The sequence below is a fragment of the Ctenopharyngodon idella genome, chromosome 11 (genome assembly GCF_019924925.1).
Source record: "Ctenopharyngodon idella isolate HZGC_01 chromosome 11, HZGC01, whole genome shotgun sequence".
Classification (NCBI taxonomy): Eukaryota; Metazoa; Chordata; class Actinopteri; order Cypriniformes; family Xenocyprididae; genus Ctenopharyngodon; species Ctenopharyngodon idella.
Genome location: NC_067230.1, coordinates 22,979,687 through 23,007,487, shown reverse-complemented (window position 1 = coordinate 23,007,487; position 27,801 = coordinate 22,979,687). Strand labels below are relative to the sequence as shown.

At 40.6% G+C, this 27,801-nt stretch overlaps 3 protein-coding genes across 11 annotated transcripts in view; 1 reads left to right on the top strand and 2 right to left on the bottom strand.

The window, feature by feature from the left end:
* The window catches only part of arhgef10la (Rho guanine nucleotide exchange factor (GEF) 10-like a), a 136,265-nt gene that overhangs the window by 1,560 nt on the left and 106,904 nt on the right, over nucleotides 1–27,801 (top strand). For 4 of the 9 annotated variants that reach the window (XM_051911696.1, XM_051911697.1, XM_051911698.1 and 1 more), the window contains exons 2-4: nucleotides 17,022–17,288; nucleotides 19,403–19,424; nucleotides 24,783–24,937. The exons of 1 other annotated variant lie outside the window; for it this stretch is intronic. In XM_051911696.1, the coding sequence (XP_051767656.1) occupies nucleotides 17,027–17,288; nucleotides 19,403–19,424; nucleotides 24,783–24,937 (439 nt within the window). In that variant the 5' untranslated portion in view covers nucleotides 17,022–17,026. Of the gene's footprint in view, nucleotides 1–17,021; nucleotides 17,289–19,402; nucleotides 19,425–24,782; nucleotides 24,938–27,801 lie in introns of those variants that run through there. 4 more of the 9 variants (XM_051911705.1, XM_051911704.1, XM_051911700.1 and 1 more) reach the window with 2 other exon arrangements.
* LOC127522108 (fap1 adhesin-like) lies at nucleotides 10,218–14,262 on the bottom strand. Its single transcript, XM_051911707.1, has 3 exons — nucleotides 14,127–14,262; nucleotides 13,998–14,050; nucleotides 10,218–13,924 (listed from the first exon to the last, which is right to left on the bottom strand). Exons 1-3 carry the CDS (start codon nucleotides 14,153–14,155, stop codon nucleotides 10,545–10,547), a joined length of 3,462 nt encoding a protein of 1,153 aa, XP_051767667.1. The 5' UTR covers nucleotides 14,156–14,262; the 3' UTR covers nucleotides 10,218–10,544.
* LOC127522107 (titin homolog) lies at nucleotides 19,462–23,324 on the bottom strand. Its single transcript, XM_051911706.1, has 3 exons — nucleotides 23,163–23,324; nucleotides 23,038–23,087; nucleotides 19,462–22,955 (listed from the first exon to the last, which is right to left on the bottom strand). Exons 1-3 carry the CDS (start codon nucleotides 23,189–23,191, stop codon nucleotides 19,528–19,530), a joined length of 3,507 nt encoding a protein of 1,168 aa, XP_051767666.1. The 5' UTR covers nucleotides 23,192–23,324; the 3' UTR covers nucleotides 19,462–19,527.

Sequence of the window (27,801 nt, the reverse complement as noted above, 5' to 3'; positions counted from 1 at the left end):
GAGAAATGAAACACTATATGTTCAGCAGGTGAAAGAGGAGCTTGTGCTTTTTATGTGATTGTTTCAATAGACGTAAAGGAAGAATTGAACTGATCTTTTGAATCTGTGCATCACATCATTCTTTGAATGTTTGAGGATATGAATGAACAATCTGAATGAACAATGACCTGTTACCTGACTCTCTTTGTTGTGAGTTTTGTGGCTATACTGTGTTTTAGCATGCATCGCTATTACCAGGTGGCCAATGGAATTGTGATTTACACATGTTGACTGCATTTTATTTTAAAGTCGCAATGAAATGGAAGTAGTGCCAGATCTTTTCCTCTGTATTGTGACACATCCAAGTGATACAGATTATTGAAAAAGAAACAACAAAGGGCAGGGACTATTTTTGAGATGTGACTGTTGCTCTCAAAAGCAGAGGCAAATGAACATGAGCTTGAGTTTAATGATTAAATGATTGGACAATCAAAGAGATGTCTGTCATTTTCACTGGAAGGTCCAGTTATGACATTTTAAAAGTCAGTTTATATTTAGTAATATTATCAATTTAACTGCTCTGACACTATATCGAATGAGAACAAAATTGAGCTGGATAATGAGACTAACTTTGCAATATCAACACTTTTATTGAACCGAACTGAAACAACACTCAAATACATTGAGCTGAATAATACACGTATATTCTGTTGAGCTGCTTTAAAGCTGAAATTTAATTTGTCTCATAATTGATTAAATGTACAACATTAACATTGTTATTTTCCTGTTTATTAATGTAAAGCTGCTTTGAAACAATCTCTATTGTATAAAGCACTATATAAATTGACATTTTGATTAAAAAAGGATGAGGTCAAACATTTTTTTTTTTTTTAAAGATTGAAACATATTCATGGATAAATTGTTCACAGCAAGATCTATAATTTACATTTTGTGCCAAGTTTAACATGCTAATTTGGAAAAGTGTATTATAGACAGCCCAAGGGATGAATAATGTATCCTTGCATGTCTGTAGTCTGCAGAATCAGCCATTGCTGAGGTGGCACATTTCGAGTGTGGTGTGTAGAGGTGTGTACACAGCCAGCCCACTGTTTAGGTTAAGGTGCTGTTTCCATGGACCCTGCCATTAAGTCAAAATGCACTGGTGTTATTGTAAATAACTTTTGTCTGTGAGCTAAAATTGAAAAGCAGATTGTATACATTAAATATACACTTGCAAAAAATACACACAAACCATTTTTGACACATTTTAAGATTTTGCAGTGTGTTCATTCATCCTGAGCACATGTGCCAGTTTAATGCCCTGTGGGCAAGGATGACATCATCAAACTGTATGAATCACAGACGGCATTTCTCTGAGCTGTCTTGCAAGAATCTCAGCTACTTTATGAGATGAACGCTTGGGACACTGATAAGAAGTGGAAAAGGAAGTTTCCTCCTTGTGTTGATGCGCTGCCACTTCCATATTTATATCATGAACCAGTAGTTTTCAAATGGTTGGTTGCGACTCAAAAATGGGTTGCAGACTACAGGGATAAACAATAATAAATGTGAAATAACATATATTTTCTGTTATGTTATGTTGCTGTCAGAAGATGTCAGCATATTGGGAATGACACCAGGGGGCAGGAAATATGTAGTAGATTGTAGATTTTTCAGAAAGTTATTGATCAAGTTGATGTGGAGGTCTTGGAAATTCATGTATTCAATACGATACAGTACATTTGTTTTTATAGGGTTAAAAATTCATTTGTCACTTGCTGTAGTTGAAGCTAGGCAAATTAGCCAGATTTGATAGTTATTGATCTAGAGAGTTCAGAGAATTGTACTGCACTGGTTTGGTTCCGATCGGGCAAAAAACCTAGGACTCGTTCGCAAAAGTATATTTTTTACATAATCGCGAATATTTAATGAATGATTTGATTGACAGCAGTGGTTCTTGAATCAAAGTTGTTAAGCATGAGGAGATCTATCAAATTATATAAATATTGTGTGTATGTGTTAAACACCACGTGATTACAAAGCCGTAAAACTCGTTAGTGCTGACTAGTGGCCAATTTCTTTCAAAATTCTTACAGACCTCAAGACCCACAGGTATTGATTCTGCAGGGTCCTGCCTTGTAGGCCTAAATCATATTTAGCTATGTAAAAGTCAGCATTATATTCTGGATTTTAAGAGGATTCCAGTTTTAGATTAAATCATTTTGCCTAAATGATACTTTTATTGTTATTTTATTGTTACAAATTAAATTAAAAATATATTTTAGTTTAAAACTTCAATATTTTGTAATGTCTTTTGGAATATTGGAGAGATACATCAAGAGCAAGGGAGCTTTTATCTGAAATGTACATAGACTGTTAAAAATAAATGTAATTTTACAGGTAATGGTCTGTCATTATACAATAAAATACCTGTTGTTTTACAGATATTTAATGTAGTTTAAATAAACAGTGATATACCATATGACAATGCATTCTTGGTGATATTTGTTGTTTTCGAGAAAGTGGCCTACAGCAGTATAACGTGAATTAGCAGCGCTCAAAGTCGACACTCAGAGGCTGTGTTCCAAATCACACCCTATACCCTCATTCACTATTCCCTACATTAGTTTACTAATAAAGTCTACTTGAGACAGTGAATTACACTGATGAACACCTGCTGTTAACAAGCAGAATCAATGAAGGGCGGAGAAACAAAAGAGCTACAGCTGACTTCAGCCACCGCCTTGGATGAAATCAAATGAAGATGAAATAATAAATGAAAAGTTTCAAGATCTGATTTAACAACTCCACAAACAGTGTTACCAGCTTCACTTATTACCCCGCTAGAAATTTTACATTCCCAGAACATTCTCAGAACGTCCCCACTGGTGTTAAGGACGTTGCCTAGTAACGTTCCCAGTACGTTTAGAGACGGTCACGATGTGGAGTTCTTTTAAAAGGTTGGGGGACGTTATTTGGCAGACCTTCACAGAACACTTAGGACGTTCTCTGAACATTTAGGGAACCATATTTTATTTGTGATGTTCCCAGAATGTCCCTGCTGCCAAAAAATTGAATTGAAAATTAGAGCTAAATTGACTAACAAAAGTGGCTGTTCAAACAAAAACTAATTGTTCTTAAATGTCTTACAAAAAAAATGCACTTTACAGGTAATTCCTGGATTATTATTATGAAACCTTTTCTTTAAATTGCAAATCTCTTGCAGTAAGTCATTAGCTGACAACAGCACATGCATGAGCTAATGTAACTACTGTATCACTGCATCAGCAACTACACAGTTACTGCCTTTAAATAAAACAACATGCAGCATAGCATCAGTGTTTCTGGCTCATCACTGACTGAAGCACAGGCTCTACTCTTCAGCACAATGGTAACCTCACAAAACTCAGACAACAGAAACAAAACATTAAACACTAACAGATCTCTCTAGATCTCAGCATCTTCACTTATTACAAACCAGTCTGACTTTATTTCTTTCATTCAAAACTTCTTAATGAGGTGCTGATGTTTTATTAAAAATAATAAATTTGAAGTCACTGTTATGGAGGCCAAGTCAAGTCATCTTCATAGTGCTTTTCACAATACATATTGTTTCAAAGCAGCTTCACAGTGACAATAGGAAAATTATTATCGAGCTAAAGTTGGTTTTTGACTGAATCACTTCCATTGTAAAAATTGTTAATTATTACTTTAGGGGCTACTTAAATGACACCTTTCCTACTGAAAAAAACCTGAATACCTTTGATGCATTCTTGCTGTTCATTTACGTGTTTAGTCTATAGGTTTGCGTGTTTGAGTGTATATGTGCGCAGAAGCTTGGTCTTTTTTAAACAAAAGTGATATTTGCCAAATTACTTGTCTGGTCCGCATTATACAGAAAAATTAGTTGTGTCCGCGGATCTATGCGAACTGGAATAATTTTGATAGAGTTTTATCTATATATAGGGAAAGGAAAAGGAAGGAGGCCTTCTCAGGGGATAACTTAGTTTAAACATCAGGGCTGCGTTATCGTCATGTCTAGGCACAGGTCCTTCATCTCATCTGGATAAGGCCTGGATCTGGATCTTGATATTCTAGGTATTATCAACCGGCCTGAATACTGAGATCGCAATAGAAGTGAAGGACTATAATGCATTAAGAGCTCGCTCAGGTACTGGGGAGCTAAACCATTTAGTGCTTTGTAAGTAAGTTGCAAGATTTTAAAATCTATACAATGTTTCATAGGGAGCCTATGCAGTGTTGACAGAACCGGGCTAATATGGTCATACTTCCAGGTTCTCGTAAGAACTCTAACTGCTGCGTTTTGGACCAGCTGTAGTTTGTTTAACAGGCGAGCAGAACAACCACCCAGTAGAGCGTTACAGTAATCTAGCCTTGAGGTCATGAACGCATGAACTAACTGTTCCGTATTCGTCATTGAGAGCATATGTCGTAGTTTAGATATATTTTTAAGATGGAAGAACGTGGTTTTACAGATGCTAGAAACATGGCTTTCAAATGAAAGATTGGTATCAAAGAGCACACCCAGGTTCCTAACTGACGACAAAGACTTAACAGAGCAGCCATCAAGTGTTAGACAGTATTCTAGGTTATTACGTGAAGTTTTTGGTCCAAAAATTAGAATCTCTGTTTTTTCTGAATTTAGTAGTAAGAAACTACTGGTCATTTTTTATTTCAGCTATTCATTCCTTTAATTTTGTGAACTGGTAAGTTTTGTCAGGGCTTTAAGAAATATAGAGCTGAGTATCATCAGCGTATCATTGAAAACTAACGCCATGCTTCATAATGATGTCTCCCAAGGGTAGCATGTACAGAGTGAAAAGCAACTGTCCTAGTACTGAGCCTTGTGGTACTCCAAGGCCAAGTAGCACGTCTGTTCTGTGCCTGCGTAAGATGAAATGCCTTTCCATACCAGCAGGTGGCAGTAGCTGAACAGTCAATCAGAATGTTCAGATGGCCAGACGGACCGACGAGCTCCGACGCTGATTCAACGTTGAATCGGCCAAAAAAGAAAAAAAAAAGCCGACGAGGACCAACTTCAGCCGACGGTGCGGAACACACTGAGAAAACTTAGTCGGTCGAAGAACAAAAACTGCCTGACGGCCGACCGTTGGCTTGGTGTGTTCCTGCCTTAACACGCTGTAGTGTGGACACATACAAGTGTTCATTTAAAACCGACATGGATATATTAAACTTGGGTACGACATGCATGTAGACTGTACGATGATGACACCTATTGTCGTAGGCTACGATGCAAGTTTCTATAGAAGAATAAAACATCAGCATACGCTAGTGGTAAACAAAAAGCTCATGTTGAATCACACTTTGGTAGTTGTAGTTTTTATGTGTGATGAAAAAAAGGAAGGAAGCAGTGAAAGAAGAAGGGAAAAGAGCTTGAAGTAAGCAGTTTTAAGTTTTAGCGCCATGTCGTGTTGATTTCATGTTGCATTTTCATTGGCTGGTCAGTAGATGTAGGTCGTAGCAGCAAACACACACTGCGATGATCATGCTGAATTTCTGACACTGTCAGAAAATGATCATAGGCTATCTTTGGTCACAAGACCGGGAAAACAGTCATCTTTGAACCTCTCTTACTGTACGGCATAGGACCACCGATTAAGAGCCATGATCACAGAAATCGCCATGATTGTTTCGCAATGGTAATCTTTTGTCTGGGACAGCCAAAAATGGTGCAGTGTATCCCCGGTTTAAGATGAAAAAAAAAAAAAACAACAACAGTAAAACGTAATTTAACAGTAATCAACTGTAAATTAAAATGGCAACATACTGTAAAAAAACAGCAATTTACTGGCAACCACAGCGGCCAGTAGATTACCGTTATTTTACAGCACAATTTTTTTACAGTGTAAAAAAAAAACAGTAAATGAAATATGGTTTTTACTGTGAATTTAAGTTAAATCTGTAAAAAAAAAAAAAAAAAAAAAAAAAAAAAAACTGCCTTTTTTACAGTGTGTTTTAGAGGGGTATGACTCTTAATTCTAACAATTAATGTATGTTAAAAGTAAAAGATTTTATAGGATTATAAGAAGATTTTGAGTATAATTACAGTAATAAACAGTTATTATAAGATAAGAAATTACTGTATTTTTACAGTTTATCTATGTTTTTTGTATTTGGCACCTCTGCTGCCAGAAAATTACTGGGGTTTTTTTACGTTGTTTTTTTAAGTTAATCATAACATCTCTTCACACATGCACACTATTAAGGATGCTACACTTTTTCAAAAAATGAAAGCAGAATAACTTATCCATAAAGCTTTACATGATCATCCAATCAGAACTTATGCTGGGTTGCTACAGGTAATGTTCATCCAAGTCCAGATAAAAAACGCAATTGACCTGCCCCTGAGGAAAATACTGTTGATTTCTCTTTCAAATTTCATTAGACTTCATGGAGTTCTCAGGTATGTTTCAATATTAACTTCATCTTAGATGCTTCGCCTAAAGCAGTTAATGTGATGAATTTCCAAATTATTCATTTAAGCTCATTGCTAAAACACAGATTCTATGGGACTTCTTTTAGAGAAATTCCCTCCACACAGAGCACAACTTAGTTTTGGACATCCATGCTCTTTGTTTTTCTTATTGATTCAGACAATAATAATAATAATAATAAATAATAATAATAATAATAATAAGATTCCTCCATGCAAACTTTCATCATACTGGTGTTGAGACCAATGGGTGAAGGTTTGGCTAGTTATGCTGTAACCACAGCATCTGCAAGCTATTTACAGCCATATTAGCTGTGTATTCTTGCTAAATAAGAATTTCTGAAAGCAATATGTATATATCAGTAATATTCATTATATTCCCTGATTATATTTCAAGGGCTCTTGAAAATGTGAAATTAACATATTTCCCTATATCTGCTGTCTTGGACATCACAGCTCACAGGTGCACTTCCCAAAAGCATCGTTAGCCAACTATGGTCGCAAGTTCTGTCGTTATCAGCACAATCCTTTCTCTCCATCAGTACTTGGTCCCACCATTTCTCACATCACATACCACTGACCTTTTGACTTGTGATCTAACAAATAGCCAGGCATTCCTCAGTGATGAATGCAGAAACAACGCTTTGTGAGTTTGTTCCAAGGTCTGATCACAAGAGTGCCATTGTGTGTGGTGTAACATGAAGTGGGTTTGCTGGAGAAACTGTGTTTGTGGTCCACTGTAAGGGACAGAAGGCCTTGGACACAATGGCCTTATCAGAATTGACACGAATAGGGTATCTAAAAAACATGTCTGGTGTCGGTCAGGCTCCCTTACTTACACTAGCATTTTTATGCATAGTAGGCTCCATATATGGTTATTTCAGGGTGGAGATGGGGTGGAGATTGTGTACGCACAATCTTCTGCTGACTGGGTTTTATAAAAAGAATTTGGCGCAGGTTCTGTCATATGCTTGGTTTTATAAATCTGAAAACTTCTGTGCTCACGCAAAATCTAGCTTTTGTGCGTACGTACACTTTTAGGTTGAAATCTATGTAGAGTTTTATACATGAGGTCCCAGGAGAGAGATGCCATAGTCCTGGGGCCATATTCACAAAAAATTGTATCTTACCACTAAGAGTTCTCCTAAATAGCAGTAAAAGCTCTTAGCTAAGAGTTTTCTCTTAAAACCTATTCACAAAGCTGCTGAGACAAACTTAAGCTAAGAGAAAGGGTGGCGTTGACCTCGTTGCTATGGAATATGTCAACAAGCTTACTATGCCCACAGTGATTGGCTGATGGGGGAGGGGTCTTTGTTTGAGATGCATCAATGCTGTGCAGGCCGATCGGCATATGACATCAAAGTACCGCGAGAACGTTTAGAGAGCATACGACTTCTTATGCTTTTGAATCGCTCTCGTGGTACTTTGATGTCATACACAGATCGGTCTGCGCAGCGCCGATGCATCTCGAACAAGCCTAGTGATTTAATCATAGTTTTAATCAAATATTGTAGAACGAGGTATCATGTTGCCATATTCAAATAAAGATTTAAAACAAAAATGTTGTCATATTCAAATAAAGATTTTTAAATAAAAAATGTTACCATGTTCAAATAAAGATTCTAAAATGTAGGCTAAGTTTCACTAATTAAACAAGTATATTGTTGTGTCTACATAGACTGTTATTACAAAGAATGAACACTAGTGGGAAATATGGGACTAGAGAAGGGAGCATAAAGTAGACAAGAGTGAGTACATGGAAGAGAGTTCGGTCTGGATTAAAGAGTGTTAAATCTAAGGAATTCTTGTGCCATGGTATCTTTTATTATTTTGTGAAGTTCAGAAACAGTACAACATATATGGTCAGCTAATTGTCAGCCTTTTACGTGTCTGCATCTCGAGAGACTGCAGAATTCAAGCAATAAATTATGTTTTATAAACAAAGTTCGGGAGGAGCACATTCAAATGGTCTACCTAATCAGCTCGAGAAGAGGCATATATAGGCTATATTCACAGCCAACTCACCTATAGTTAACTCACAGTTTTCTACATCCCTCCCCCACCCTCTCGGCTGGTTACTATTCCCAGGATACGAGAGAGGGCTCTGGGTTTGAACTAAATTCTGAGCTTGGAGCCCTCGATCCCCTTGGACTCTTTTACTTTTTTACTATATTCGATCATTTGTACGTGTGAACTCGTGAAAACAACTGCCACAGGACATTATTTTCTTTTTTATTTATTTATTTTCAAAGATTTATTTTTGCCATTTTTGCCTTTTTATTATGATTGGACAGTGAGTAGACAAGAAGCGAAGTGGGAGAGACAAAGGGGTGGGGGGATCGAGAAAGGTCCACAAGCCGGAACTAGAAATTGGGTCACCCGAGCTGCCCAGGCTATCAGTGCAGACGATGGGCCATCATGTTGAACTTGACTGCAATGTTTTATTCTCCATCATTCAATAAATTTTGTAGTCAGTGTGTGCTTTTTTCTGAGCTTTTTGTTTTTTCCAAAAATTTTGTCTGAAAAATACCTTTGCTTAGTTTAGTGTTTTATACTTCCCTCATATTTTAAAACATTTAAATAATATAAACATAAAAATAAAAAATATTTTCCTCATATTTTGAAGGTTTAAGCAAAATTGTAGGGTTGTTTAAAAAAAAAAAAAAACCTTTGCACATCAGTTTTGGCCACTATGTTTAGTGTGGTAAGTTTAGCAATAGTGCTATTGAAGAGCCTGCTTACTGTGACCTGATGGGTCCAAATCATCACCGGTGCACTGCTGCATTTTTCCAATTACCAAAAAAAGGTCAGAGTCAGAGCATTGATTTGTAGAGTAAAAGAAGTTATTACATTCAAAGTTATAAAAAGTTTATTCAAAGTCACTAAATGTATTAAAATGCATTAAACATATGAATTAAGTAATATTTATTAAATTTATTTATAGTTATTTCTTATAAGGTCAGTTACATAAAGAATTGCCAATCAAGTTTATATTGTTTTATCAACTCCATGTCATCATATAACTCCAATACATCATGTCTACATTGGAAAGCATGTCTCTTTTCTTCTTTGCTGCCATCTTGTTACTCCTAACTAGGTTAGGAGACCTCTCCTGTTCTCCTAAATAATTTAGGAGCTAAGACCTAGTCTTAACACTTAAGTATGATTCATAAAGGTTCCTAAGTCTAGGAATAAGTGTAAAATTACATCATTCTTAGAATTTTGACGCACTTAAGACTAAAATTTTACTCTGAGCAACTTAATGCATACGCCCCTGGTCTATAACTCAACCCTGAACTTCCTGCTGCCCTGTATCTTGCTCTCTTATTGGCTGTAGGTCATTGATGTAATTTACAGTCACACTTCACACAGAAGGACTTTTAATCAAAGACATGTCCAGATATTTAGCATGCCAAATATTTCACAGGCGTCTTGACGCGTCGATTCTCTCAGATTGCATCTTTGATAATGCACACTATGTGATTGTCACTCACATGAATGAGCACCTATTTGCCTTCAATTTCTGGCATTTGTTAGCAATTTTGCAAAATCTGTCAGCAAGTGAAAATTGGGGCTAAAATTGTGCAGTGTGAAAGAGCAAAGTGGAAGAGATTCAGGATACAGATAATCCATCCCAAGCCATGTAGTGGAGTGTACCAGTCCTTATAGCACTAGTAAATTTTTATTTTCAGTCATTCCCACACATCAGAGAATTCACTGTTTACAGGCCAGTTTACAGGCAAAGTTTACTTCAAACACCAGACATTTGCCAATGATTTTATTGATAGTTTCAAAACACAAAAACATGAAACAGCTATTGTTGCAAGAGCCTGAACCTGCTCTGGGCTGAATGCTGCCTTCAAGCAGGTGGAGCATTTTGACCTGTGACAGACCTGTAATTCAGTGGTGTTGAAAACTTAAGTGTAGGTTGCACTGACTGTGACATTGACTCATAGCTTGAAGACTTGAGACTGCTGGGCTGCACCAGGGCTTTGGAACTTGATCTGGATACGGACTGGTAATTTGATTGCCTAGGCATTGATGAGGTCTGGAATCCAGGCTGAGAGATGGCCTCATAATTTGACTGCACCTAGGGCTGGTACCTGGACTTCACTGGCATGGCTGCAGGACAATAGCTGTGTTGAGCTAGAGACTGGTGGCTGGGCAGAGTTTCAGGCTGGAAACCAGACTGCCCTGCCATTGAAGACATCTGGTATCCAGACTGAGAAACTGTTTCAGAACTTGCCTGTGACTTGTAGCTGGACTGCACCGGCATGGCTTGAGGATTGTAGCCAGACTGACCTAAAGACTGGTGGCTAGGTAGTATTTGAGGCTGGTAGCTGAGAGGCAAGAAGCTTGTTTGTACCTTTGGAGCAAGAGGCGGTCGGCTTGGAAACACTAGGGGCTGGTAGCTTGGCTGTTCAGGCAGCTGAGCTGGTCTGAAAACAGACTGGAGTGTGGATTGCAGTGGTCTGGGAGGGACTTGGTGGCTGGGTTGCACCACAGACTCATAGGTAGGCTGCCCAGGCTTCACTGGGGCCTGGTAACTGGCCTGTACAACAGACTCGATACGCTGAGCCAAGGATGGAGAACTAGGTCTGGATGGAGGCTGATACCTAGTCTGTCCTGGTTGGGCTGCAAGCTGGTAACTGGGCTGCGATACAAACTCCTGACATGAATAAAGCTTGGAGCCAATCTGATAAAGTTGTCCGCCTTGGGACTTCACTGGCTTGAAAACAGTTTGTCCACTCTCCTGGAGTGCAGACTGGTAGCTGGCATAAGACTGTTGGCTGCTGGCTTGTGCATCCTGCGGCCTAACTTGCTGGAATACAGACGGGTAGCTGGTTTGAGCTGGTTTTAGGACACTGGGCTGACCCACAGACTGGTAGCTGGCTTGTGCTGGTTGCAGGACACTGGGCTGGGCCACAGACTGGTAGCTGGCTTGTGCTGGTTGCAGCCCACTGGGCTGGGCCACAGACTGGTAGCTGGTTTGAGCTGGTTTTAGGACACTGGGCTGACCCACAGACTGGTAGCTGGCTTGTGCTGGTTGTTGGACACTGGGCTGACCCACAGACTGGTAGCTGGCTTGTGCTGGTTGCAGCCCACTGGGCTGGGCCACAGACTGGTAGCTGGCTTGTGCTGGTTGTTGGACACTGGGCTGGGCCACAGACTGGTAGCTGGCTTGTGCTGGTTGCTGGACACTGGGCTGGGCCACAGACTGGAAGCTGGCTTGTGCTGGTTGCAGCCCACTGGGCTGGGCCACAGACTGGTAGCTGGCTTGTGCTGGTTGTTGGACACTGGGCTGGGCCACAGACTGGTAGCTGGCTTGTGCCGGTTGTTGGACACTGGGCTGGGCCACAGACTGGTAGCTGGCTTGTGCCGGTTGTTGGACACTGGGCTGGGCCACAGACTGGTAGCTGGCTTGTGCCGGTTGTTGGACACTGGGCTGGGCCACAGACTGGTAGCTGGCTTGTGCCGGTTGCAGCCCACTGGGCTGGGCCACAGACTGGTAGCTGGCTTGTGCCGGTTGCAGCCCACTGGGCTGGGCCACAGACTGGTAGCTGGCTTGTGCCGGTTGCAGCCCACTGGGCTGGGCCACAGACTGGTAGCTGGCTTGTGCCGGTTGTTGGACACTGGGCTGGGCCACAGACTGGTAGCTGGCTTGTGCTGGTTGTTGGACACTGGGCTGGGCCACAGACTGGTAGCTGGCTTGTGCTGGTTGTTGGACACTGGGCTGGGCAACAGACTGGAAGCTGGCTTGTGCTGGTTGTTGGACACTGGGCTGGGCCACAGACTGGAAGCTGGCTTGTGCCGGTTGCAGCCCACTGGGCTGGGCCACAGACTGGTAGCTGGCTTGTGCTGGTTGTTGGACACTGGGCTGGGCCACAGACTGGTAGCTGGCTTGTGCTGGTTGCAGCCCACTGGGCTGGGCCACAGACTGGTAGCTGGCTTGTGCTGGTTGTTGGACACTGGGCTGGGCCACAGACTGGTAGCTGGCTTGTGCTGGTTGCAGCCCACTGGGCTGGGCCACAGACTGGTAGCTGGCTTGTGCTGGTTGTTGGCTACTGGACTGAACTACAGAGCTAAAACTTGGTTTCTGAAGTGGCCTGGTACTAGAAAAGACATTGGGGCCAAACTGAAATCTACCTTTTTTGGGCTTGAAAATAGTCAGGCCACTGGGCCGAGTCATAGGCACATAGCGACCCTGTGCTGGTTGCTGGATACTGGACTGGGAGACAGATTGGCTGGCCTGTACTTCTTGCTGGCTGGAGGTCTGGGCTGTGGACTGGCCACTGGCTTGCACTGGTTGATTGCTAGGCTGAGACATAGAGAGGTTAACAGCCTGTGGGAGTTGCTGGCTGCTGGGCTGAGGCACAGACTGGGAGCTGGCCTGTGCCTCTTGCAGTCCACCGGGCTGAGTCACAGACTGAGAACTGGATTGAGCTAGTTGCTGGTTGCTGGGCTGGACCACAGACTGGGAACTGGCCTGTGCTTCTTGCAGCCCACTGGGCTGAGACACTAACAGAGAAATGGCTTGAGCTAGTTGTTGGCCGCTGGTCTGTGCATGCTGCTGGCCGCTTGGTTGAACTATGGCTTCGTAGAGGTTTTGTACTGGTTGCTGGCCACTAGCCTGCACCACAGACTGGTCACTGGACTCAGCTAATTGCTGGCTGACTAACTGACCTTCGTGTTCCACTATTTGGTAACTGGGTTGTGACATGGACTCATTTTTTGGCTGCAAAGGCCTGGGAAAGCCAAAGCTTGGATACTGAACTGGCCTGGAAACTGAAAAAAGTTTGGAACCAATTTGCCAAAGTCTATCTCTCTGAGGCTTAAGCATCTGCCTACGGTCCACTGCAGACTGGGAGCTGGCTTGTGCTAGTTGTTGGTCACTAGACTGGGGTATGGTTCCAGAGACTGATTGTGCTAGTCGCTCACCACTGATCTGGGATATGGTCTGCACTAGCTGTTGACTGATGGGCTTTGCCATAGGCTCACTGCTGGTTTGCAGTGAAATTTGCGAAGTTAGCTGCACAGGCTTAGGAACAGAATCATTGGTTTGCTGAAATGGCATCAAGACCAAGGAAGAAGACATGGTGTCAGAGCCTTGAACACTAGCGGACGGACTTAAACCATACCCTGATGTGCCCATGCTCGCTGCACTACCTACAGAACCATAAACAAGACTGCCACTTCCAGCTGAAGCAACTTGAGGTCCCTGAAGCTGGCTTCTAGTGTCAGAATCAAAACCAGATTTTTCACCCAAAGAGCCAGTCTGAGAACTGTGGCTTCCAGTACCATATCCTCCCCTAACTGCAGCGCTATAAGTGTTCTTGGAACCCAGGGGCCTGGTTGGTTGTGCTACATTTGGGTCACACCAGCTGTAGAAAATCTGTTGCTTAACATTATCCACTTTAGGGTTATAATATCCAGGATAGCCTCCATTGGTGATAGAGCTATAACCATAAACTATAATAAGACAAAGGGCATCATTAAAACAGTGTTGGCAGGTCATTTGCATAGTTCAACTGGATAAACTTACCATTAGAAGAAGTACTGTCACGAACAAGGCTTAAGAGTACTACCAAAAAAAACCTGTAAAACAAGTTATTTTTAGCAACTGGTAGAAAAATTTACTAACAAACACATAAATGAATTCAAAACAACATACTTTAAAAATTGCATAGTAGCATCACCCATATCCAACCAAAACTACTATTAACCATCCTCAACACACCAACTACAAAAAGGAAAAAAAGTTAACAAACAATGTGAAATTGTTACTGAACTGGTCTTTTTATAGTTCCTGCCTCTAACAATCACCAATTACAGCTTAATAGCTTATTGCCTCAGACCAATCAGTTGTTGCAGGAACCTGTAATGGATCATTATTTGTTTCAGGTGTCAGATGGTTCATGCCATATATTTTATTATTTATTTAATTTTTAAATAAAATTCTAATGCATTAATTTGGTGATGCTAACCTAAAATTATTATTATTATTATTATTATTATTATTATTATTTCTTGGAATTTAGGAGTGATGATTTGGAATAGAATATGATTTATGCTGTGCTAATCAGCGGATACTTAAATCAGGATCCGTGCATTAGGTCTTCTCTCTTTTTTTTTTTTTTTTTTTCATTTATTGGCAGTTGGCAAACCAGTTTTGGTGATTACTGGCACCTACTGAACTGGAGTGGAGCATCTATGGGAAATAAATATTTTACTCAAAAAAAAAAATAAAAAAAAATAATTGTTTTTCATAACTCAATTCCTGTTTCTTATAAAAATCTCAAGATTACATGTTGCATAGGAATTCTCCCACATTTTTAACCAGAAGATTTTTTATCAATAATTTTACATTTTCTGCAGCTCCTTTAGTAGGCCTAGTTTCATTTTTATTTGCTTTGCAGTGTATAAGGATGTGTTCAACTGTTTTTGGTTCATTACATGTATTGCACTTCCCTGTAGGATACTTATTGATTATTAGCATTCAACCTGTGTGTCCTATGCGAAGTCTAGAAATTATTGATTCAATTATTGATTCTTGACATTGAATCAATAATTGAATCTGAAACCCAATCTCCTTTTCCTACTTTTCCCTGAATCTTAAATAGGTGTCTCTTTCCCAAAGATCCTGACAGGTTTCATTTGCTGCCTTACGAATAGAGGTCTTGGCTTCTGATTTACTCCTACGTGCATTACTGCATTTAAGTGAGTTCTTTGTTCGTTTGTTCGTTTGTTTATCTCATTGCCCTCCACCCCTACATGTGCTGGAACACAATGGAATCGGATGTAAATTCTTCTGATATACAACCTGTAAATGACAAATATTAAGAATCTATGAATGGATCATTATTACAGTGATTATTATGTTTCTAGCATGTTATATGTTTGGCAACGGTTCTTTTAACCCTTAAAGATGGAGTGTGCAGCTTTTCATTTCTTAAACAACCATGTACATCATGGCCATATTCCAGGATGACAATGTCAAGATTCTTCAGGGTTAAAATTGTGAAAGAATGGTTCAGAGAGCATGAAGAATCATTTTCACACATGAATTGGCACCACTGAGTCCAGACCTTAATTTCATTGAAAGTCTTTGGGATGTGCTGGAGTAGACTTCACAGAGTGCTCACCTCTTGCATTGTCAGTACAAGATCTTGACCAAAAATTGATGCACCTCTTGATGGAAATAAATGTTATTTCCACCAAGAGGTGCATCATTTTTTGGCTAACTTTCAATGAAAATCTTGACATTGTCATCCTGGAATATGGCCATGATGTGTCTTCTGTCTTCCTACATGGTTGTTTAAGAAATGAAAAGCTACACACACCATCTTTAAGGGTTAAAAGAACCGTTGCTAAACATATAACATGCTAGAAACATAATAATCACTGTAATAATGATCCATTCATAGATTCTTAAGTATTTTCCTATTAAAATCCAAACAGCAACTTTTTTTTGGCCGGGCACTGTAATATCCTGTCTGCTATCAGAATGGCCAGATTTCAAAGGGATTTCCTGGACTGCCATAAAATCTGAACATATAACTCCTCTCTCAACCTTCTTTCCTCCACCCACTGCAGAGCGAGGAGAATTGCAACTAATTCCACAGTAAATACAGATAATTTATCTGATGTTCTCTTTTTGATGGTTATCTGGTACAGTATTTAGGAACAATGATGGTTGCTCCAGTTTTCCCTGAAACTAAAATATTACCCAGGTAAACATTACCTTTTACCTGGGGAAAAGTGTGTTTAGTGGGACTGGAAAAGCAAAAAACACTGATGAGCATCTGCAGTTAAAAGAGGTGCTAACAGCTGTCGTATGTGCAATTTACGGCAAAAACACCTGCTCCTTCCCCTAGCAACTACAGGAGCTTGTGAGATAGCAGCCAGCATTTATGATGCCATTACACACATTTACATGGAATAACTGCAGTTAAAAGGATGTATGTCATGCTTCCTATAATGTTACAGAGCTGCTCCAGTTTTGCATTTGGCATGTTTACCTTATTGCATTTGAAGTGCATCACTGCTCTTGAAATGTTAAGTAAAAGGTGGTGTGAATTGATATAAACGTGTGATGACGTGTCATTGGAGGCAATAGATGATTTAAATGCACTTAAATGCACTATTAAAACCTGGAGTAGACTGAAACTCATATTGTATGGTTATCTTACTATGTGGGGCTTATGGCATCTGAACTCTTTCCCTTCTTTCCTACCACACGCCAGTCTTAGGCTTTAGAAATTTGTTCAGTTTATGTCTCAGTTGTTGAATCTTTTTATGTTCATATAAATATTTTCATGTTAACACCTCTGTCAATTCCCTGCCGCACACTTTGCACAACCCATGCACCAGTTCTGGTTTCCACTTGTATCATTCCTCATTCATAAGTAACTTTGGATAAAGCATTTGGTAAATTAACAAATGATTGTCGACTTTGTGCCACATTCACAGCACAAAGGCCAATTTGGTCAGTAATGAGATGCTACCTTCTAAATTTATATAGCATGATGAACAGAATAACATTTTGTCATAACATCTTGTTTTACAGAGCCTATGTCCAAAAGTTCATCTCATCAGCAGCTGGAGGAGGATGTGGAGGAAGATGAGCAAAGAGAGAAATTCAAATTTGAAGATGAGTTTGACAAACAAAAAGGCAAGACTGTATTTGGAGATGAGACATCAGGCAAATGTAGTGAGCCTAAGACACAGTCAAGCAAATTGGAAGAGACTCAGGAAAAACACACAGATCATCCCTCTCAAGCCATCACTACAGTTACAGCTGCTGGTCAGGAGTGTACCAGTACTTATAGCACTAGTACGTTTCTATTTTCAGTCATTCCCACACATCTTTAAAGGGATAGTTCACCCAAAAATAAAAATTCTATCATTAATTACTCATGGTGTTCCAAACCCGTAAGACTTTCGTTCATCTTCAGAACACAAATGAAGATCTTTTTGATGAAATCTGAGAGCTTTCTCTCCCTCCATGCAGCTGACACTTTGGCGCTTCAAAAAGTTCATAAAGAGATCGTAAAACGAATCCATATGAATTGAGATTTTATTGCTTTATATGATGAACAGATTTAATTTTGGCTTTTATTCACATATAAACATTGATCAATGAACATAAACAGAAACTCAACCGAACCTGCTTGACGTGAAAACAAACCTCTTGCTGTAGCTCAAACGTGCTGCGTAACACACAAAAATGAACCTCACTGGTTCTTTCACATCAAGCAAACATGCTTGAGCTTTCATTTACCACAACTGATGTGTGACTTGATGAATGTTTATATGTGAATTAAAGCCTAAAATCAATCTATTCATCATATAAAGCAATTGTGTCTCTTCAGAAAATTTGGACCGCTCAGTTCATACGGATTAGTTTTACGATCTCTTTATGAACTTTTTGAAGCAAGGCAAGTTTTTTTTATATAGTACATTTCATACACAATGGAAATTCAAAGTGCTTTACATAGAAGGAATTAAAATAATCAAAATAATTACAACAGATGCATAGGAATTAAAAATAGCATGCATAAGAAATAATAACAATAAAATTTGAGAATAAAAATTGATATAAAATATATTAAAACAGTTTAGAATAAAAATAGGATACATAAATAAAATACAGTGCAATCAGTCAGACATAGCACAGTGCTCATTCAGCAAAATGCACAGCTAAACAGATATGTTTTGAGTCTGGATTTGAATGTGGCTACTGTTGGAGCACATCTGATCTCTTCTGGAAGCTGGTTCCATCTGCGGCTGGCATAATAGCTAAAAGTGGACTCATCGTGCTTTGAGTGAACCCTTGGTATTTCTACCTGATGTGATCCTAATGAAGGTTTGTTTATATTCAGTGAGCATATCTACAACATATTGAGGTCATAGGCCATTGAGTGATTTATAAACAAGTAATAATACTTTAAAATCAATCCTAAATGTAATTGGAAGTCAGTATAAAGACTGAGGACTGGTGGGATATGTTCATATTTTCTGGTTCTGCTCAGAATCCTGGCAGCAGCTTTCTGTATGAGCTGCAGCTGTCTATAATGTTTTTTTTTTTTTTTTGGGAAGGCCGGTGAGGACTTCCATGATACTTAAGACTGATCATGCCGTCAGAGACAGTTGCGTTCAGTCTGTGTTTACAGTCGGTGTTTAAATTCGTGCAGTCTGCTGTGTCTAAAGATTCTAGTCTAAGAATTTAAGAAACAGTCATTGCCAGTCCTCCTCACAAAGATTTTTCTAAAAACATTTAATATTTGCGACTGATGTCGGCGATCATGAAAATAGCTTAATTTAACAAAGTTTACTCACCTCCAATTCTCTGTGTAGAGAACAAAGTCCACATTGCCTCTCCAACCAGAACTTTACCCTGCACACTTTTCCTGATTTTTCTTTTTTTTCTGCACAAATGGAACTACAGATAAATAGCACCAGCTGTTTGTTTACATTTAGGTACAAGATCTCATGTGCAGTTGAGATATCATGATGTGTGCCCATCTTGCTTCACCAATCATTTAATGTGTTGTGTAGCAGTCTGACTTGGATTAAAATCTGTTCCAGGCAAAGGAAACGGTCTGTAAGTGTTTTCAGTTCAGTCTAAAAATGTTTCAGCTAGTTAAATGGGTCTTCAGCTTAAGGTCATGAGGGCAAGTAATTAGTGACAATTTTTGGGTGAGCTATCCCTTTAAATATTCACTACAGAACCCATTTATTACTAGGAATTAATGAACTACATTGAGAACACTTAAGGCTATAAACACTTTGCTATAGATAGATGGTAAGCACATTGTTTTTTTTTTTGTTTTGTTTTTTTTAAGTAGTAAACCTGTTTAGTGAAACTTATTCCAGTTAAACTAGTTGACTATGCAAAATGCTCACACTTTCCCCCCCCCCCCCCCCCACCTCCTAATTTCTTTGCAGATTTGTCAGCCACCAACAAAGGGTAAGTAACAAATTAGTTCACTTCAAAACACCAGACAGACATTTGCTAATGATATTTTATTGACGTTTCAAAACACAAACATCAGCCAAAAACAGGTAGTCAGCTATTGTTGCAACAGCCTGAACATGCTCTTGGATGAATGTGGCCTTCTTTGGGCAGGTCTAGGAGCATTTTGACCTGTGACAGACTGGTAATTCAATTGCGTTGGAAACTGAAGTCCAGGTTGCACTGACTGCGACATAGGCTCAAAGCTTGAGACAAAGAGATTGCTGGGCTGCTCCAGGGCTTGGGAACCTGATCTGGATACAGATTGGTAACTTGATTGCCCAGGCATTGAAGAGGTCTGGAATCCAGGCTGAGAGACGGTCTCATAACTTGACTGTACCTGGTACCTGGACTGCACTGGCATGGCTAGGGATGAGTAGCCAGACTGAGATAGAGACTGGTGGCTAGGCAGCATTTCAGGCTGGGAACCAGACTGCCCTGCCATAGAAGACATCTGGTATCCAGACTGAGAAACTTTCTCAGAACTTGACTGTGCCTGGTACTTGGACTGCACTGGCATGGCTTGGGAATTGTAGCTGGGCTGACCTAGAGACTGGCGGCTAGGCAGTATTTGAGGCTGGTAGTCTCCAAGAGTTCCCAGCTTGCTTGAGGGTCCATAGCTGGATTGTATAGGTTTCACTAGGGGCCGATACACCTCTTGCCCTGGCTTGGCCAGAGACTGGTAGCAAGGCTGCTGCATTTGCCTAGAAGGTTGACCACTGGGCTTAAATACAGAACCATAACTGGATGGTCCAGGCTTGGCAAGAGGCAAGCAGCTTGGTTGTACCTTTGGATCAAGAGGCTGTCGGCTTGGAAGCACTGGAGGCTGGTAGCTAGGCTGTTCAGGCAGCTGAGCTGGTCTGAAAACAGACTGGAGTGTGGATTGCAGTGGTCTGGGAGGGACTTGGTGGCTGGGTTGCACCATAGACTCATAGGTAGGCTGCCCAGTCCTCACTGGGGCCTGGTAACTGGCCTGAACAAGAGACTCTATACGCTGAGCCAAGGATGGAGAACTAGGTCTGGATGGAGGCTGATACCTAGTCTGTCCTGGTTGGGCTGCAAGCTGGTAACTGGGCTGCGATACGAACTCCTGACATAAATAAAGCTTAGACCCAATCTGATAAAGTTGTCCACCTTGGGCCACAGACTGGTAGCTAGCTTGTGCTGGTTGTTGGATACTGGGCTGGGCCACAGACTGGTAACTGGCTTGAGCTGGTTTAGCAGACTGGGCCACAGACTGATAGCTGGCTTGTGCTGGTTGAAGCACACTGGGCTGGGCCACAGACTGATAGCTGGCTTGTCCTGGTTGAAGCACACTGGGCTGGGCCACAGACTGGTAACTGGCTTGAGCTGGTTTTAGGACACTAGGCTGGGCCACAGACTGGTAGCTGGCTTGTGCTGGTTGTTGGGCACTGGGCTGGGCCACAGACTGGTAGCTGGCTTGTGCTGGTTGTTGGGCACTGGGCTGGGCCACAGACTGGTAGCTTGCTTGTGCTGGTTGTTGGATACTGGGCTGGGCCACAGACTGGTAACTGGCTTGAGCTGGTTTAGCAGACTGGGCCACAGACTGATAGCTGGCTTGTGCTGGTTGAAGCACACTGGGCTGGGCCACAGACTGATAGCTGGCTTGTCCTGGTTGAAGCACACTGGGCTGGGCCACAGACTGGTAACTGGCTTGTGCTGGTTGTTGGGCACTGGGCTGGGCCACAGACTGGTAGCTGGCTTGTACTGGTTGAAGCACACTAGGCTGGGCCACAGACTGGTAGCTGGCTTGTGCTGGTTGTTGGGCACTGGGCTGGACCACAGACTGGTAGCTGGCTTGTGCTGGTTGTTGGGCACTGGGCTGGGCCACAGACTGGTAGCTTGCTTGTGCTGTTTGTTGGGCACTGGGTTGGGCCACAGACTGGTAGCTTGCTTGTGCTGGTTGTTGGACACTGGGCTGGGCCACAGACTGGTAGCTTGCTTGTGCTGGTTGAAGCACACTGGGCTGGGCCACAGACTGGTAGCTTGCTTGTGCTGGTTGTTGGTCAGCAGGCTGGGCCACAAATTGGTAGCTGGCTTGTGCTGGTTGTTGGCTGGAGGTCTGGGCTGCAGACTGGCCACTGGCTTGCACTAGTTGACTGCTGGGCTGAGCTACAGACTGGAAGCTGGCCTGTGCTTCTTGCGGTCCACTGGGCTGAGCCACAGACTGAGAACTGGCTTGAGCAAGTTGTTGGCTGCTGGGCTGGACCACAGACAGACCAGAACCCTGCGCTAGTTGCTGGCTGCTTGGTTGAGCTATGGCTTCATTGATGGCTTGTACTAGTTGCTGGCCACTGGACTGGGAGACAGATTGGCTGGCTTGTACTACTTGCTGGCTGGAGGTCTGGGCTGCAGACTGGCCACTGGCTTGCAGTGGTTGACTGCTGAGCTGAGACAGATCAGTGGCATGTAGGAGTTGTTGGCTGCTGGGCTGAGGCACAGACTGGGAGCTGGCCTGTGCGTCTTGCAATCCACTGGGCTGAGACACAGACTGAGAACTGGCTTGAGCTAGTTGTTCACTGCTGGGCTGGACCACAGACAGACCAAAAGCCTGCGCTAGTTGCTGGCTGCTTGGTTTAGCTTCATAGATGACTTGTACTGGTTGCTGGCCACTGGCCTGCACCATGGACTGGCCTCTGGACTCAGCTAGTTGCTGACTGACTAACTGACTTCCATGTTGCTCTATTTGGTAGCTGGGTTGTGATATGGACTCATTTTTTGTCTGCAAAGGCATGAAAAAGCCAAAGCTTTGATTCTGACCTGGCTTGGAACCTGAAAAAAGCCTGGAGCCAATTTGCAAAGGTCTACCTCTCTGAGGCTTAAGCAGCTGTCTACGGTCTACTGCAGACTGGGAGCTGGCTTGGGCTAATTGTTGGCTACTGGACTGGGCCATGGTTTCAGAGCTTGTTTGTGCTGGTTGCGGACCACCAGACTGGGAGACGGTCTGCACTAGCTGTTGACTGACGGGCATTGCCACAGGATCAGTACTGGTTTGCAGTGGAATTTGGGACGTTAGCTGCACTGGCTTAAGAACAGAGTAATTGCTTTGCTGCAATGGCATCAATACCAAGGGAGAAGGCATGGCATCAGAGCCTTGAAGACTAGCTGACTGACTAAAACCATACCCTGACATGCCCACACTCACTTCACTACCCACAGAGCCATGAACAAGACTGCCACTTCCAGCTGAAGCAACTTGAGATTCCTGAAGTTGGCTTCTAGTGTCAGAATCAGGTTTTACACTTGTCACAGGACCACCTGAAGAGCCAGTCTGCAAACTGAGACTTCCAGTACCATATCCTCCCTTAACTGCAGTACTATAAATGTTCTTGGAAGCCCGGGGCCTGAATAATCCTGCTACATCTGGATCATACTGGCTGTAGAAACTTTGTAGTTCAACATAATCCACTTTAGGATTATAAGATCCATGATAGCCTCCATTGGTGACAGAGCTATAGCCATAAGCTATAATAAAAGATAAAAATTGTATTATTAAAAGTGTTGACAATTCACTTGAATACAGCAAGTAAACTGAAAACAAACTTACCATTCACAATATTGTCATGAACAAGGATTAAGAGTACTGCCCAAGAAAGACTGTAAAACAAATTTTTTTAGCAATTAGTAGAAACATTAACTAACAAATACATATACTAAGTCAAAACAACATACTTTAAAATTCGCATAGTGATTTCACCCATATCCAGCCAAAACTACCGTCAAAAAACCTCAACACACCAACTACCAAAAAAAAGAAAGAAATACTTTTAAACACCCATGTAGAACTGTTACTGAACTGGTCTTTTTATAGTGCCTGCCTCTAACGATCACCAATCACAGTTCAATAGATTATTGCCTTAGACCAATCAGTTGTTGGAGGAACCTGTAATGGATCATTATTAGTTACAGGTGTCACCAATTTCACATTATATGATATTTGGTTGGTGCCATATATATATATATATATATATATATATATAAAATTCATTTTTAAATAATATTCTAATGCATTTATTTGGTGATTCTGATCTAAAATGATTTTTTATTCCTTGGCATATAGGAGCAATGATTTGGAATAGAATATAATTTGTGCTGTGCTAATCAGCAGGTTATTAAATGCAAAAATAAAAAATATTTTCTTGAATCAATAAGTTTAAAAAACTAGAGAAATTTGCATATGATTTAATTTAATGTAATATCTAGTTTGAATGTACAGCCCAGTTTAGTTCAAATGCATTATGAGGAAATGCACGCTAATGGAAAGATTTTGTAGTATCATTCCCGTGAGCTTTCCTGTGGTGAAAGTTGCTTTCAGAAAGAGATCCTCTTCAGCTTATGCTATCGTAAAATTCTGCTGAATGGATGTTTCCACCATGAAGTTGTCAATACTGCTGCAGGTTGGAGCTATCAATAGCCTTTTCCATTGGTGGGGTGTGTGTCGTCACTGTTTATGCAGATCTATTTCAGCATCTCGACTCAGTTTGTATTGTATTCAGTATTTCAACACTATGTAAATAGTCTTGCTTTTAACATGGTTAACAAATCCAAACTATAGTAGAACTTCTAACACCTGTTCACTCCCCTTTATCACAGAAACCACTTCCATCACAATTAATTAAAATTTTTATTAGATATAAGCATAGTTTAATAGTTTGCTGTCTTTTGTGCTGTGTAACCCTGTTTGCAACATGTTCACAAAGCAGAGGAAGGTACACATTACCCATGCAACATCCTTTCCACATTAACCTGGGGAAAAGTGGGAGTGGAATGCATGAGCATCTGTAGTTAAAAGAGGTGCTCACAGCTGTCTTATGTGTGATCTACTGCAAAAACACCTGCTCCTTCCCCTACCAACTACGGGGAGCTTGTGAGATTAGCTCTGACAGCCTTTATGATGCCATTACACACATTTACATGCCAAAAGTCCCCAGATGGCCTACTATTTCCGGTAGATTTTTGGATCCGTTGCCCACAACCCATTGTGCCTTGAAGGAGGATTTGGTTTTGGGTTTTTTTCACGTCAATTTTATGACATTTTTATGATAGGATGTCCCAAAGCTTGCCTACTCTTCTGCTACACACTTAAAAGTATGTACTTTTTCTTTACAAAAAGAGTACATACTTTTAGGGTGTAGATGCAGCACTAGAGTAGACTGTGGAGATTGAATGCTGAAATGCGTTGTTCCTACCACCCACCACCCAGTCATAGGCTTGAGCTGATCTCAGTACAGTTATACCCTTGAGAGGTTAAGGTCAGCAATAATATGGCTCTATTTTTGGGCAATGTTCCAGAGATCAAACTTTCACAGACTCTGCTGCACCAGAAGAATTAAATGAAGAGGAAGACCAGACTTGCACTGTGGTGAAGACCGAGAGGGAAACATGCTCTATTAAAACTAATACAGAAACAGAAAATATCAGACATAGCCCAGCACAAAATGTCGAAGGTAAGAGACAAAAATCAAATGTTTTACAGCTATAGCATTTAAATATGTAAAGTAATACTTGAGTAATACTGTTGGCTTCATTTGTTTTCTTTCATTATTAATCCTTTAACCACAATTTTTGGTTTGATTAGATATTTAAGATAATACATATGGTTTGAAAAACAAGAATGCGATGATTGCTAATTGAGTACATCTGAAAACATCTGAGATGATTTGACAGATGCCAGATCTTCTAATTGATAACTGATCTCTGGCTAATTTGGTTCTTCAAACAAATTTGTGGATCTGATTAAAATATCTGGATTAAATTGTCTGAGATTACTGCACGTTCTTGATGGATTTCTGGATCAAGCAAACAAAACGACACAAAAGTTACAACAGATAAATGAAATGTTTACTGTTTGTTACATAATTCCCAATTATTTCCATTATTTCTAGTGTTTACATTTTTATTTCAATGTTGTAATTAGCAATTTATTTCATTTTACCTGTGAAGCAGATTTGTTACGTGACAGCATTAATCAAAGTTTATTAAGGGACAATAAATTTTTTTCATGGCACAGCAGGCAGCATTTTTTAATCACTCTCGCGGTACTTTGATGTCATACGCCGATGCAAAGCCAAAAAAGCGTAATGGCTAATGCTAATGCTCTGGCGGTACACAGCGGGCACTGAGAGGTGCCGCACGTGATTAAGTTAGCCGTTACCCTTTCTCCAATGGTAAGAGATACAGACCCTCTCATCTCCTTATAATATACAATCTCTGGCCGATGCATCTCGAACAAGCCTATTTGACTGGAACTCACTGTCGCAGCAAAGAGGACACTGACAACGCGTCGACAGATAAGACAGAGCAGGTTACTTTTCATATTAGTGATGGGAAACCGAGTCTTTTATCAAATTGTGCCGAAAAACGGTTCATTACTCGCAGCTTTTAACACAGCGCGCATTAGCGACATCTGGTGGTGTTTTCGGAGCAGATCTAGGTTTGACAAAGCACGTGATTAAACAAAGCTTCGGAAGTCCGTGACATATGGAATCACTCTTGTCTTGGATCAATACAGTTCTATCTAATCTGATTTAATCTTATCTAAATTAAATTATGACAATGAGACCACAACTCGTGTCATGTGTAGCCTGCAACAGAGTCACACATTGATCAATAATATAAAATATACAATGATGTGATCATAATTGACGTGAGTAGTTGAAAATTTTTTTTGTGTGAGCTGTTTAACCCTTATGTTCTGTTTGGGGTCTCTGAGACCCCAGCAATAAAACATGATTAAATGAATTTTCCTTTTATGCATCAGGTGAAGCTCCAATTTTTTCAAACCAGCTGCATGACGTTCGAAGCTTCAAACGTTATCAATCACGTGGTATTGTCATTTCGATACAAGCATCGGTACAGTGTGTGATACAATAGTGCTTTGAAAACTGCGTCGGAGCATCAGAGCCCCGGTATCGACCGTCCCATCACTATTTGATATGAAACAAAGTCTCAAGTTTTGTAATTTTTCAAGAAATTTAAATAAATATCGTTTTGTGGCTCTTTAATATGTCGTGACAGATCGCTGTAGCCCCTCAGTTCAAGCGGCTCGTGAACTGATAATCGGGTCAGATGTAGAATGTATTTGCGTGCGTCTTTAGCGTAAATAGATCTCCCAGTCCCAGACTGTGTTTGATTTTTGCAGGTAGGATGTTTCTTAATGTCTTCCAACTAGTTAATTTATAACATCAAATAAACATGAATGAACATCAGAAGGAACGTTGTTTCAACCGCGGTAAGACGTCAGTATTACACACCATTTTTCAAGTTCAAGTCCACCGACGGTAATCTACTTACTCCCCTGACTGATGGCGGATTCGGCGTTATGATTGGTTAGATAGCCTGTCAATCAAACTCCCAGTGAAGGGTCACATCCAACAATTAATTACTGTATTTTCATTATTGTAAGGGTATGTTTAGGGTCGACCCCAACGCATTTATTAACGTGTAGTTTTACTAGTTAATAAGAAAATAGGCCTCAATAATTCAACGTTGTATTTAAAAATAAAAATATCTGATCATAAAGATGCTTATATTATTTTTTTTTTTTTTTATGAACAAATCTAAAATTAACGTTTCAAATATCATTTTCAAACGTCATTTAGCAACAAATCGTCCTTTAGCAGCTTCCCCTGAAAATTAGTTGGCAACACTGATTACCAGCGTTAAACATAGCGCCAGCTATCTGCTGTATGACCTACCTTTAGTTCAGTGTTTTCCCTCCGAGTCCATCTTTGTCTGATCAATAGGAAACAGTGCTTTGGGTAATTTTAAAGAAAATTGGTCTGGACAAATCATCTTTTAAAAGAAAATAAAAGCCAATCAAGTTTTGTTGACTTGTTTTGATTGATGTTGACTGCACTACAGTTTGGGAATACAGTGTAAAGGCGATCACAGAAATAGCACAAAACTCACAAGAAGTACTCATATGAACACATGTCTGTGTGTTAGCTTAGATAAACACTGCGGCTTGTGGGAAGCAGCTCTTAGATCATAAAATCCTAAAAAAAATAATAATAAAAAAAAAAAAAAGCAAAGAACAGCAATTTTGTTTTTGAAGCTCTGATCTCTATTTTTTGCCAAGGGAGTGTCCACAAAAATTCATAAGCATTGCTTTTATACAGTAAACACACGCAAGCACACACACACTAATGCACTCACAGTCTTTAAGCTTATATTTCCTTAAAGTCACCACAAAATCAAAATTGACAATTCTTTTTTTATGGAATATTGTAGTATTTATTATAAAGGATTTATCTGTGCACATCATTATTTAAAAAAAAAAAAAAAAAGTGCACCCCCTCTTGCAACGACA

What these genes read in the sequence shown, in the direction of transcription:
- LOC127522108 (XM_051911707.1), bottom strand. Translation starts at nt 14,155, where the DNA reads ATGGGTGATGCTACTATGCAATTTTTAAA. An exon ending in GCTACTATGCAATTTTTAAA is followed by an intron (nt 14,051 to 14,126) that starts GTATGTTGTTTT and finishes CTTGTTTTACAG; the next exon opens with GTTTTTTTTGGTAGTACTCT. An exon ending in TGACAGTACTTCTTCTAATG is followed by an intron (nt 13,925 to 13,997) that starts GTAAGTTTATCC and finishes GTCTTATTATAG; the next exon opens with TTTATGGTTATAGCTCTATC.
- LOC127522107 (XM_051911706.1), bottom strand. Translation starts at nt 23,191, where the DNA reads ATGGGTGAAATCACTATGCGAATTTTAAA. An exon ending in ATCACTATGCGAATTTTAAA is followed by an intron (nt 23,088 to 23,162) that starts GTATGTTGTTTT and finishes TTTGTTTTACAG; the next exon opens with TCTTTCTTGGGCAGTACTCT. An exon ending in TCATGACAATATTGTGAATG is followed by an intron (nt 22,956 to 23,037) that starts GTAAGTTTGTTT and finishes CTTTTATTATAG; the next exon opens with CTTATGGCTATAGCTCTGTC.